The 13,442-nt window shown below is 42.3% G+C and overlaps 1 protein-coding gene across 1 annotated transcript in view; it reads right to left on the bottom strand.

The window, feature by feature from the left end:
• The window catches only part of LOC126335665 (uncharacterized), a 67,184-nt gene that overhangs the window by 39,780 nt on the left and 13,962 nt on the right, over positions 1-13,442 (bottom strand). The window contains exon 3 of the mRNA XM_049999120.1: positions 5,461-5,464. Within this exon, the coding sequence (XP_049855077.1) occupies positions 5,461-5,464 (4 nt within the window). The remainder of the gene's footprint in view (positions 1-5,460; positions 5,465-13,442) is intronic.

Genomic DNA, 13,442 nt, shown 5'->3' with positions numbered 1-13,442 from the left:
TGAGACTTCTGTTATTTAGAAAAATAAATTATATTTCAACAGTTTCCACACTGTCCCTCGTATATGGACAAATCTGAACTCATTATTTACGAAATATTGTAACATTTATCGTCAGGCATATAACACTACATATTTGATGATGTTCTCAATTTTCTCTCGTATATGCACAAATCTGAACTCATTATTTACGAAATATTGTAACATTTATCGTCAGACATATAACACTACATATTTGATAATGTTCTCAATTTTCATGATTTGGAACGTGTCTGTTTAAAAAAGGTTTCTTTAACCTCATTAATGTAATAGATTAAGTTAGATTAGATTAATACTTGTTCCATAGATCATGAATACTTCACTTCCTAATGATTTGAAACATGTCTGTTTAACAAAAGGTTTCTTTACATGTCATAATTCTACTTTTTATCTTTTTTTTCCTTTGCTTTTATTAAAAGTTGTGAGGTTACTAATTTATATCTAAAACTTCATCTATTGAGTAGGAGTTGTCATTTCGAAAATCTTTGAATTTACTTTCAAATGTTGGTTAGGTTTCTGCGAGACTCTTGATGCAATCTGGCAAGTGACCAAAGGGTTCTGTGGCAGCATAATCCACCCCATTCTGTGCCAAAGTTAGATTTAATTCAAAATATTGAAGATTAGAACTTTTCTTACTGTTGTAGCTATGCACTTTGCTCTAGCTTTTGAACTGACATATGTTTTTAATAACAAATTTCATAAGTGAATAAATAATTTTCGAAGCTGTTCTGAATACCTTTAGTTTCTTAAATGAAGGTCTGCAATATTATCTTCTCTGAGCTCCAGCTGTTATTCTGATTACACGCTTTTGTGCAACGAATACTTTATTCCTTGATGATGAATTGCCCCAAAATATCATGCAACACGAAAACAGTGGATGAAAATAGGCACAGTAAGTCAATTTGTTTATATCTTTATCGGCAAAATTCACAATAACCCTAATAGTATAAGTAGCTTGACTCAAACATTTCAGAAGACCATCAATATTTTTCTTCCAATTCATCTTTCATCAATGCACACACCCTAAAATTTGGAATATTCTGTATTGGCCACAGACTTCTTTTAAATCTCTATATTTATAAATGGTGCTGTGTCATTTATTGTACAGAAATGTATACCCAGTGTTTTATCAAAACTTAATGGGAGTCCATTTGCAGAGAACCACTTGACAGTTTTCTGAAAGATATTATTTACAATTTTCTTAGCTAATTATTGTTGGATGTGTTTATTATACTTGTATCATCAGCAAAAAGAACTAGCTTCACATCTTCGTGAACTTAGAATTGCCAGTCATTAATATACATTAAGAACAATAAAAAACCTAAGGATGAGTCTTGTGGTACCCCATTCTTGATACCTTCCCATTTTGAGGAGTTTTCTGATTCGTGGGCATTATGCCAACCGTTTATTTCAACTTTCTGTACTCTTCTAGTTAAATATGAATTAAGCTATTTGTGCGCAGCCCCCCTTATTCCACAATACTTAAGCTTACCTAGAAGAATTCCAAAATTTACACAAACAAAAGCCTTTGAGAGCTCACGGAAAATCCCAAATGGTGATGTTCGGTTACTCAGAGCATTTTATATTCGAACAATTGAAAGCATATATACCATTTTCTGTTGAAACGCCTTTCTGAAAACCAATTTGGCACTTTGTTAGTACTTTATTTTTGCAAATAAGTGAAGGTGCTCTTGAGTACATAACTTTTTCAAGTATTTTGGATAAATCTGTCAGAAGTGAGACTGAGTGGGACTTGCTGGCGTCAGACTTGTCCCTATTTTTACGCAATAGTTTAACACTAGTAGCATATTTCAATCTGTGAGGACAACTGCCTTGTCTCAATGAGCTATGACATATGTGTCTGAGATTCCTACTTATCTTTTGGAACAAGCTTTTAGTGCTATGTTGGAGATGCCACAAATTCCTTGCGAGCGTTTACTTTTCAGTGGGTTTATTCTTTTCCCAACTTCAGAAAGAGAGATGTGTAGAACTTCAGTTTCATCTGATTGCATCGGTATTGCCTTTTCCGTATATATCTTTGCCTTTTCTAATGAACATCTGGAAACTATTTTCTCCGCAATATTTAAAAAAATCATTACTAAAAATTTTCAATCTCTGACTTTTTGTTAATACGCTTTTCATCATTTTGACGGTAATAGCTTTTCCTGTACTCTTGGTAGCCTTATTTCCCTTTTGACAATATTCCAAACTGTTTTAATTTTGTTATCAGAGTTGCAAATCTCAGACATTATACACATACTTCTGGACTTTTTTATAACTTTCATTAATGTATTACAGTGGTCTTTATAATATTTACTGTTTCTGGGTCATTACTCTTTGTTGTTATTAGATACCTTTCCCTTCTCCAGTTTGAAGGTATTTTTATCCCTTTTGCAAGCCATGGTTTTTACATGGCTTCATAAAATTATGTTTCACTATTTCATTTGGGAAACTGTATTCAAAAATACTTACGAATAAGTTACATTTTAAATTAGCATCATGTTCCCAGTACACCTCACCTCATTGTAGCTGCTGCAAGCTTTACCTAATATTTGCAGTAGTTAAATCGTTCTTTCAACGCACAATTTTGGAGGATTATTTTGCATTAATTTATGGTGCTATGTCATACTTGTATATTTTGACTAGCTCTGCGTCATGTTTAGTAAGACCATTCTCAACAGGATAAATATTTTTTTTGATTAAATTTATCTTGGTCTATGAAAATATTATCTATTGGTGTGCTAATTTCATGCACTATTCTAGTAGGAAAATCAATAACTGATGTCAGATTGAAAGAAATGAGTAATATTACAAGATCATTCTTCCGATCGAAATCTTTCAGGAAATCTACCCTCATATCCCCACAAATAATAAATCGCTTCCCTCTGTCTGACAGATAGCACGGCAGTAAATCCAATTTTTCAGGAATAGATGAATATTTCCGAATATAAAGAACCAAACTTATATAACTTGAAGATGGAAACCAGATGGTGCTTTGGTTGGCCCGCTAGATGGCGCTGCCATAGGTCAAACGGATATCAACTGCGTTTAAAAAAAATAGGACACCCCATTTTTACTACATATTCGTGTAGTACGTAGAGATATATGTATGTTTTAGTTGGACCACTTTTTTCGCTTTGTGATAGATGGGGCTGTAATAGTCACAAACGTATAAGTACGTGGTATCACGTAATATTCCGCCAGTGTGGTCGGAATTTGCTTCGTGATACATTACCTGTGTTAAAATGGACCGTTTACCAATTGCGGAAAAGGTCGATATCGTGTTGATGTATGGCTATTGTGATCAAAATGCCCAACGGGCGTGTGCTACGTATGCTGCTCGGTATCCTGGAGGACATCATCCAAGTGTCCGGACCGTTACGTTATTTAAGGAAACAGGAAATGTTCAGCAACATGTGAAACGGCAACCATGGCCTGCAACAAATGATGATGCTCAAGTAGGTGTTTTAGCTGCTGTCGCGGCTAATCCGCACATCAGTAGCAGACATAATGCGGGAGAATCGAGAATCTCAAAAACGTCGGTGTTCGAATGGTACGTCAACATCTATTGCACCCGTACCATATTTCTATGCATCAGAAATTGCATGACGACGACTCTGAGCGTCGTGTGCTGCCACTAGGTACAAGAGAAATTTCGGGATGATGAGAGATTTTTTGCACGCGTTCTATTTAGCGACGAAGCGTCCTTCACCAACAGCGGTAACGTAAACCGGCATAATATACACTATTGGGCAACGGAAAATCCACGATGGCTACGACAAGTGTAACATCAGCGACCTTGGCGGGTTAATGTATGGTGTGCCATTATGGGGGGAAGGATAACTGGGCCCCATTTTATCGACAGCAATCGAAATGGTGCAACGTATGCTGATTTCTTATGTCATGCTCTATCGATGTTACTACAAGATGTTTCACTGCATGACAGAATGACGATGTACTTCCAACATGATGGATGTCCGGCTTATAGTTCCATGTCGTTGAAGCGCTATTGAATAGCATATTTCTTGACAGGTGAACTCGTCGTCGAAACACGATACCATCGCCCGCACGTTCACCCGATGTGACGTCCCCGCATTTCTTTCTGTGGGGAAAGTTGACCCTGATTTCCTTCTGTGGGGAAAGTTGAAGGATATTTGCTTTCGTGATCCGCCGACGACGCCTGACAGCGATGTCAGCGCATTGTCAATGCATGTGCGAACATTACGGAAGGCGAACTACTCGCTGTTGAGAGGAATGTCGTTACACGTATTGCCAAATGCATTGAGGTTGCAGGACAGCATTTTGAGAATTTATGGCATTAATGTGGTATTTACAGGTAATCACACTGTAACAGCATGCGTTCTCAGAAGTGATAAGTTCACAAAGGTACATGTATCACATTGGAACAACCAAAATAAAATTTTCAAACGTACCTAAGTTATGTCTATTAATTTAAATAACCGACCTGTTACCAACTGTTGGTCTAAAATTGTGAGCCATATTTTTTGACTGATACAGGGCCATCTATCACAAAGCGAGAAAAGTGGTCCAACTAAAACATTCATATTTCTCTACGTAATACACGAATATGTAATAAAAAATAAAGGGTGCCTGTAATCCAGTATCTCGAAAACGGCCAGAGTGGTCGTGCGGTTCTAGGCGCTAAAGTCTGGAAAGGAGCGACTGCTACGGTCGCAGGTTCGAATCGTGCCTCGGGCATTAATGTGTGTGATGTCCTTAGGTTAGTTAGGTTTCAATAGTTCTAAGTTATAGGCGACTGATGACCTCAGAAGTTAAGTCGCATAGTGCTCAGAGCCATTTGGAACACAAACACGAATAAGAAACATATTATTTTGCGTCCGCAACCAAAATCATTGATAGTAGGCACGGTGAATAATCAATCACAAACAATCGTTCTTGTGTAACCATGTCTCAAGAGAGTATTAACGCTATACATTTCCAACCAAAGTGACACAGCCACATAATACCGCAACTTCATAAAGAACAAAGAGACCTTAAAGCTTAATGAAACTGAGCTGCCGATATAAAGGTCAACAGTGAAACAAGCTTATAATTCAAATGCATAGTGAGCCAGCCAAGGACGCAAAACTTGCACACAGGAATAATAACAAGCTGCACGTTCATTAAAGACCCACAAATGATTAACATAAGTGTTAAATAAGAATGGCTAGTAATAACTCAACCGATAAAATGACTTACAGACCCGCCAATATCAACAAGGTAGCCTCAACTAACGGACATAATGACGCATAATGATTCTCAAATTGCCCTTAACTTCAGAGAACATCGTTAAGGCCCACAGCAGTGTTTGGAAGCAATAACGCTACGGCTGGCAGGCAATACGGGCGTTCACTCCCCACGGCATTTGCACAGGGTCACATAGCAGACGGTATATACTTATACACTCCTGGAAATTGAAATAAGAACACCGTGAATTCATTGTCCCAGGAAGGGGAAACTTTATTGACACATTCCTGGGGTCAGATACATCACATGATCACACTGACAGAACCACAGACACATAGACACAGGCAACAGAGCATGCACAGTGTCGGCACTAGTACAGTGTATATCCACCTTTCGCAGCAATGCAGGCTGCTATTCTCCCATGGAGACGATCGTAGAGATGCTGGATGTAGTCCTGTGGAACGGCTTGCCATGCCATTTCCACCTGGCGCCTCAGTTGGACCAGCGTTCGTGCTGGACGTGCACACCGCGTGAGACGACGCTTCATCCAGTCCCAAACATGCTCAATGGGGGACAGATCCGGAGATTTTGCTGGCCAGGGTAGTTGACTTACACCTTCTAGAGCACGTTGGGTGGCACGGGATACAAGCGGACGTGCATTGTCCTGTTGGAACAGCAAGTTCCCTTGCCAGTCTAGGAATGGTAGAACGATGGGTTCGATGACGGTTTGGATGTACCGTGCACTATTCAGTGTCCCCTCGACGATCACCAGAGGTGTAGGGCCAGTGTAGGAGATCGCTCCCCACACCATGATGCCGGATGTTGGCCCTGTGTGCCTCGGTCGTATGCAGTCCTGATTGTTGCGCTCACCTGCATGGCGCCAAACACGCATACGACCATCATTGGCACCAAGGCAGAAGCGACTCTGATCGCTGAAGACGACACGTCTCCATTCGTCCCTCCATTCACGCCTGTCGCGACACTACTGGAGGCGGGCTGCACGATGTTGGGGCGTGAGCGGAAGACGGCCTAACGGTGTGCGGGACCGTAGCCCAGCTTCATGGAGACGGTTGCGAATGGTCCTCGCCGATACCCCAGGAGCAACAGTGTCCCTAATTTGCTGGGAAGTGGCGGTGCGGTCCCCTACGGCACTGCGTAGGATCCTACGGTCTTGGCGTGCATCCGTGCGTCGCTGCGGTCCGGTCCCAGGTCGACGGGCACGTGCACCTTCCGCCGACCACTGGCGACAACACCGATGTACTGTGGAGACCTCACGCCCCACGTGTTGAGCAATTCGGCGGTACGTCCATCCGGCCTCCCGCATGCCCACTATACACCCTCGCTCAAAGTCCGTCAAATGCACATACGGTTGACGTCCACGCTGTCGCAGCATGCTACCAGTGTTAAAGACTGCGATGAAGCTCCGTATGCCACGGCAAACTGGCTGACACTGACGGCGACGGTGCACAAATGCTGCGCAGCTAGCTCCATTCGACGGCCAACACCGCGGTTCCTGGTGTGTCCGCTGTGCCGTGCGTGTGATCATTGCTTGTACAGCCCTCTCGCAGTGTCCGGAGCAAGTATGGTGGGTCTGACACACCGGTGTCAATGTGTTCTTTTTTCACCGGCACTACAATCTGTGGTTGACAAGGATCCATAACCACACCTACGCCAGAGAATGAGCAGTCTTAACAAATGACCTGCAGCACAAATAGATTGGAATGAAAACAAGGTGAAATCACAGCCACACTGGAATATATATTAAGCACGCCCCCAATTTCTTAAGGAGCAACACTCAAACATTACCCGTCTCCCAGTAAATTAGCAGGAAACTTAGACATCACTTGCAGTTGCTTTAAGGCACTTTCAGCATTAAATAAACATACCAAAGCCAGTCCCAAAGCTGACACTGTGTTCTAAAACAAGTATAAATTTGCATGGAAACCACTTAAAACACACGCTCCAGGGATGATCAAAAACGGAATGAGGAATATCAGTTAAACGCAGAATAGAAGTCATACGTGATTTGGAGCTTGAAGATTACGAGCTAGGAAGCTGTTCAGCGTGAAACGACGAACACACCACAATTTTGCACGTCAAGGCTCCCAGTGATCACCACCCAGCACGACCGCTACGGTCACAGGTTCGAATCCTGCCTCGGGCATGGATGTGCGTGATGTCCTTAGGTTAGGTAGGTTTAAGTAGTTCTAAATTCTAGGGGACTGATGAACTCAGTCCCATAGTGCTCAGAGCCATTTTATCGGCGCCGTAAATCTGGTGCGCACCAAAAGATAAGGGCGGCGAGAACGGCGAGGCCCATGCACCACGGTTACGGACGAGGGCTTGTTTTCAGTTGAAGTTGGCTCGTTGAACGCCGAACGCAGACTCACTCGTTACACATTCGCCCGGAAAACCCGCCGGGGGAGCAATCGAAGACAGCAGGACAGCCGAATATCGATATCGCCGATGCAAATCGAACACTCTAGCGCCACCCGCCACGGCTCACGATGGTCGTCTCCACAAAGGCCTTCACCGAGGTGAACAGCGGCTCGAAATGTCCAGTGCCATGACCTTAGGCTGTTGGAAGCAGTATTATGCTACGGGAGACATTCTCCTGCGTATGCATGGGATCTTTGGTAACAATTGGAGACAAACTGACAGCTGTCCCGGAGCCAGAACCGTACTGCAGCGGTTTGTGTAGCATTATAGCGAACTCACGTTGATGTCTCGGCGACCAAATTCGCCTGATGTAAATGCTATGAGACCCATCCTCCACAAATCTACCAACGAATTGACGGGTCCATGATATGCAGAAATAGTGAAGTATTTTGTTCCAAAGTCGGACAAGCATGCTACTGGGCAGATGGTCATAATGTTTTGTCTCATCAGTGTGTATAGCAATTCCTCCTTTCTACTTACATGTGCTGAAGGTTTATACCCACTTACATTTACCTTTTCCATATCAGTGACCATATGATGTTCAGACAGGCGTAGCACATATATTTATTCTCTGTTTCTAAATCTTCCAGACAAACAATAATTTCATCTACTATGTTTTTTAATCCCTTGATATTCTGGTGCAACATACTAACATTATTTTTCACTATACTTTTATAAGATTCTGGTTACTGCGTTTCCGAGTTTCTATTTATGCTTGATTTCTTTAAATGTTGTATCAGTGGACACTGAGCTTAACCTAAAGAAGAGGTCCTGTCATGAGTTTTAGTGCCCCACTTCTCTTATGGATTTTGCTAACAGCCACTTAATAAGTCACTCTCAGTACTGTAGCCCTGATCGGTATCACTATTTTTTCCCGCTCCACCCACTATCACAACATCATCCATCCTTGTAAAACCCTTTCACAAGGATGCTACACCCTCTATCACTAAGACATGCTGTGAGCTCGAATGTTTCTAATGTTGGACACTTCGTTTCCTAGTCATAGAGTCTATCATCCTTTTTCTTTTACTTGTTATTAGACAAAGTCGTAGGAAACCCATTTATCAATTTACAACTTCATTCAAAAGTTCTTTAACATATGAAAATGCACTACTAACGGAAAACCGTAAAAAGAGAGGTAAAATGCAGTCTGTTAAAATGTGCCGGACAGAGATATGCACACCAGAAGCATCACAAAACGGAGGTGCCTGAAATGGCACCAAGGACGAGTGCAAAATGATGCGAAAAGATAGCGCTGGACAGCAGCAGGTCAGCGACGCCGCATGAGAGTCGTGTGTAAAATGTCAGCGTTACAGCTGCGAGGTACACCGATACGTTACAGAATCGCATCTTCCCTAGCTTGACTGATAAACACCTGGTGGAATGTAGCACTTCCAAGCAAGATGGCGCCCCTCCCCATGCTGCCACATGTAAGACATGCTGGACACGATTAACTTGACTGTGTAAGAAGCTTTATAGGGACGGTGCGGAATACATTGGGGCAGATACGAACTACAAAATACTGAATGTAAAATTTTTTAGAAGATATAGATCGTCAGCTCGTCCCTGAACGTGGATTTTGATTTTTGATCTCGACCTTAAAAAAGACTACCTACTCTGACTACTTGTTCATAAAAGGCAAGCGTAACTTATAAACTGCGTCCGCAGGTCCCGAAGGGCTCATCGGTGAGCCGAGCGCACTGACTGCGCGTCCAGAGTAGTGCATCTGCTTATCGATGGCCGTCCTTGCGGTTTTGTCTTCCGATCAGAGACTCTGGTCTGAGGATATTTGGCAGGAAGATTACTTAAGCGCGAGTGGCGTGTCGGTTGCCCACGAGTCCTTCAAGTTTGATTCAGCGATGGTGCGAGGGTACTCCTCGAGTCGGCCGGTCATGCGGCTGTTTGCATTGTGAGTGAGAGAGCGAACGGGCCGTGCAGTGAGGGACGTGGTGTCCGCAGTTTGAGGGGCCAATCTGCATTGATGTTCTCAAACGGCGGTGACCGTTCGTCGGTTTGGTGGGTTCGGTGGCTAAATGGCTGTTTAAAGCATTAGTGTGTCCCATAGCCTGGGTACAGTAGAAATACGAATACACTCACACTGTTATATACTATTCTGTCAGCGAATTGCGCTACTGACGAATATAAATTACGAAAAAGCCGGTTGAATTGATTTAATATTAGTAATTTGCTTGCGTTGTACTGCTCAAGTTTCTTTCGCCCGTTAAGAAATGTCTTAACTTCAGCTGGCTGTAATGTATTATCCTGTTCATATTTAACTAACTATCGTTTTCTATGGTTATTGTTTACCGTAATTTAGAGATTTTGGGCTTTAAGGGGAGTTCCTTTTACTCAACTGTTATGTGAAGATTAGCTGGACCGATGATTGCTGAATTGCTTACAATTCCAGTACGATTAATTGGGATGACCCTGTTGCATCCCGTTAGCCGAGAAGGTGTTTGTGAAGTAAATGTAGACTTATTAAGTGCGTGTGGAATACGAGTAACCTTCAACTGCTGTTGACACAGAATCGTTTCATAAAGTTGAGGGCTCTTTTTTGCATTGGTATATAGTTACTTCTTACATGGAATGTCTGGAAGTCATTCATTTTGTTGTTTTGTTAAGTTGGTCCGGGAGGGAGCAATCATCCATTGGCTCAATTCACTGACGGCTAAATTTAGAGTTTAAAATCAAATAGATTAATGGTGTTTAATGCCAAGAGTTATATCTAATACTTATAATTACCTAGTAAATTATAGATTGCAGCCATCAGACGTCCTTTTTAAATTTTATTTTCCAGATCTAGATTTCGGCTAAAAGCTAGCCGTTCTCAATACACTATTATTTTTGCTCAGTGCATGTAATGTCTGTTGGTCAGGAAAAAATAATACTGTATTGAGAATGCATAATAAAATTTAAAAATGACGACTGATCGCTGCAGCCTATAATTTACAAGTCAATATAACAGTCGCTGAGTGCAACAGCTTTCTGAATGGAAGGTAAGCTGAATTATAATTGCTTTAATTGCAAATGTTGTGTGTGTGTGTGTGTGTGTGTGTGTGTGTGTGTGTGTGTGTGTGTGTGTGTGTGTGTGTATGTGTGTGTGTGTGGGCAGAAGGGTTACACATGTTTGTTGCTGTTATTAAACATCTTAATTAAGCGCTGTGACTTCTAATCTGCTCCTGGTGCTAACAGGTTTAAGCAGTAGGGTCAAGAGGTCGACTGTTATAAAAGGGCAGCAACTGCACTGAAATACCCACCATCTGTAAAATTAATACCAATATTGTGGCGCATACCGCCCCCTCCCTCCCCCGCACACACAAAACACACACACACACACACACACACACACACACACACATGCACACACAATTAAAGTACTACCGTTATTCCCTTCGTTGCCAATGTATTCGCAAGGATTACAGCCATTTGTATCTGTTGTTTAATTGATTCTCTTGAGTGAATTCTCGAGACAGCCATTTGTGAAATTGTGACTTGTAATAATTTGCTTTAAAGTTAAAAATTCGTACTTGAAAATTCTCCGAATTATTTGTACATATTGTACCGAGTTGTAAAGTAAATACCTTTTTGTAATGGTAGCTATAAGAGTTTGTTTAAAGTTCTCTGAGCTGACCATCTATATTCAAGTGTTTAAAGTTTTGAAGAGACTAACAGTAAATCTGTTTTTAAGGTATGTTTGTACAGTGGCTTGGCAGTTTTCTACTTCCCTCCCGCTTCTAACATTTCAATCGGTTCCGACCGATCACCGTTGCAGCCTCCGCCAGTGTCTTCATTGGATGTGGTGTGGAGGGGTTTGAAAGCAGCACATCACTCTGTCGCCTGTTGCCTGTTTCCATGACCTGGAGCTTCTACTGCTACATCAAGCAGCTACTCAGTTAGCACCACGAAGCCGAGTGCATGCGCTTCCAGTCCTCCCGCCAACGATAATTTTTTTTTCTTGGTCATCAGTCTTCTGATTGGTTTGTTGCCGCCCACCACGAATTGCTCTCCTGTGCCAACCTCTTCATCTCAAGAGTAGCACTTGCAACCTACGTCCTCAATTAATTGCTGGATGTATTCCAGTCTCTGTCTTCCACAGATTTTGCCTCTACAGCTCCCTCTAGTACCACGGAAGTCATTCCCTCGAGTTTGTTTCATACTTTTTAATGGACGTGGGACACTCTATTAGAGAGTTATATTGTTGCCGTATCCTAGAAACTGGTCCATCCTCTGGTCATTGCACAATTGTGTACATTATCTTAAACGGCTTCCCTCTCCTAGCCTCTTTCTTACTTTCCCGCGCCATTTGCCTGCTGTCAAAGATAAAATACCTCTCCGTAAATGAAACTTGCTTATAAGTTTATTTAATGTTGACTGACGTAAATAACAGGCTGTATCCTCAATAAAGCGTGCAACCAAACGGAACAATTCGACAATTGCTTCTTCTTTCTATATTCCTCATCATTTCACAGAGTAGACTTTTAAGACCGTTCCGTCGTCACAGATTCCTTCCATGTCTTCTTAGGTCTTACCAACTTTCTTCTTGCATATCGGTTATCGTCAGAAACTAATTTGATAAGTCGTCGTTCATCCTTTGTGTGTGTTCGTAACAGCTGTTCAGTACTAAAACCTACGACTGATATCGGTGAAACTTTTGGCGTAAATCTAACCGAACATCAGAAAGACTGCCTAAGGGGGAAGGAAGCGGTGTATTGACCTCAATGAAAGTGAAACTGTAATATACCGAGATAGATATTGTAGGTCAGTTTTTGCTTGTTTGGACGAAACTCAGTATCAAGTCCGAGCAAAACGTATATTCGAATCTTCCTATCACCCACCAGACTCATCTCCAGAAGCAGCTCAGCACCTACGAGAAAAAGTTAGCCCGCTAGAAAGTACGTTCCCCGTTCATACTGTCATCGTTGGTGGAGACTTTAATCATTACACAATCTTTTGGATAGCCGGCTGTTGTGGCCCAGCGGTTCTAGGCGCTTCAGTCCCGAACCGCGCTGCTGCTACGGTTGCAGGTTCGAATCCTGCCTCGCTCATGGATGTGCGTGATGTCCTAAGGTTAGTTAGGTTTAAGTAGTTCAAATTCTAGGAGTTCAAAAATGGTTCAAATGGCTTTGAGCACTATGGGACTCAACTGCTGTGGTCATTAGTCCCCTAGAACTTAGAACTACTTAAACCTAACTAACCTAAGGACATCACACCCTTCCATGCCCGAGACAGGATTCCAACCTGCTACCGTAGTGGTCGCGCGGGCTGCCGATCACTGGGAGCCTTGACGTGCAAAATTGTGGTAGGTTCCGGACTGAAGCTCCTAGAACCGGTCGGCCACAACGTCTGGCCATGTTCGCTTAGTGGGACGCGTATAGGACAAAGGGGAATGTAGAGTGATTTTTCTTGGATCGTACGTTCTCGGAAACTGAAGAGCTAAATTTTCCATGATCCAAAACGCGAAGCTTGTAGTGTGTACCACAGGATTTTATGAACCTCTCCAAAAGTTTCTGTGGTTGTTAAATGAACCTGCTAAGAAAGGCACTGACCTCCTTTAAAGATTCTCGTTCTCTCTATTAATCCTACCCGCTGGCGTTTAAAATTTTAAAACACAATATTAGTACCTATTGTACCTAAGGATTCAGTACCAATATGAATGCTGGGGAGATTATTGATGCAGCAAGACGTCAACCTGTAGAGTGGTACCCTGTGGGTATACATACTCTCCCAGTAAGGCGGAGTAAAGCTGTCCCACTGAACGG

This window comes from Schistocerca gregaria, chromosome 2, assembly GCF_023897955.1.
Source record: "Schistocerca gregaria isolate iqSchGreg1 chromosome 2, iqSchGreg1.2, whole genome shotgun sequence".
Taxonomy (NCBI): domain Eukaryota; kingdom Metazoa; phylum Arthropoda; class Insecta; order Orthoptera; family Acrididae; genus Schistocerca; species Schistocerca gregaria.
This window is presented reverse-complemented; position numbering and strand designations above follow the sequence as displayed.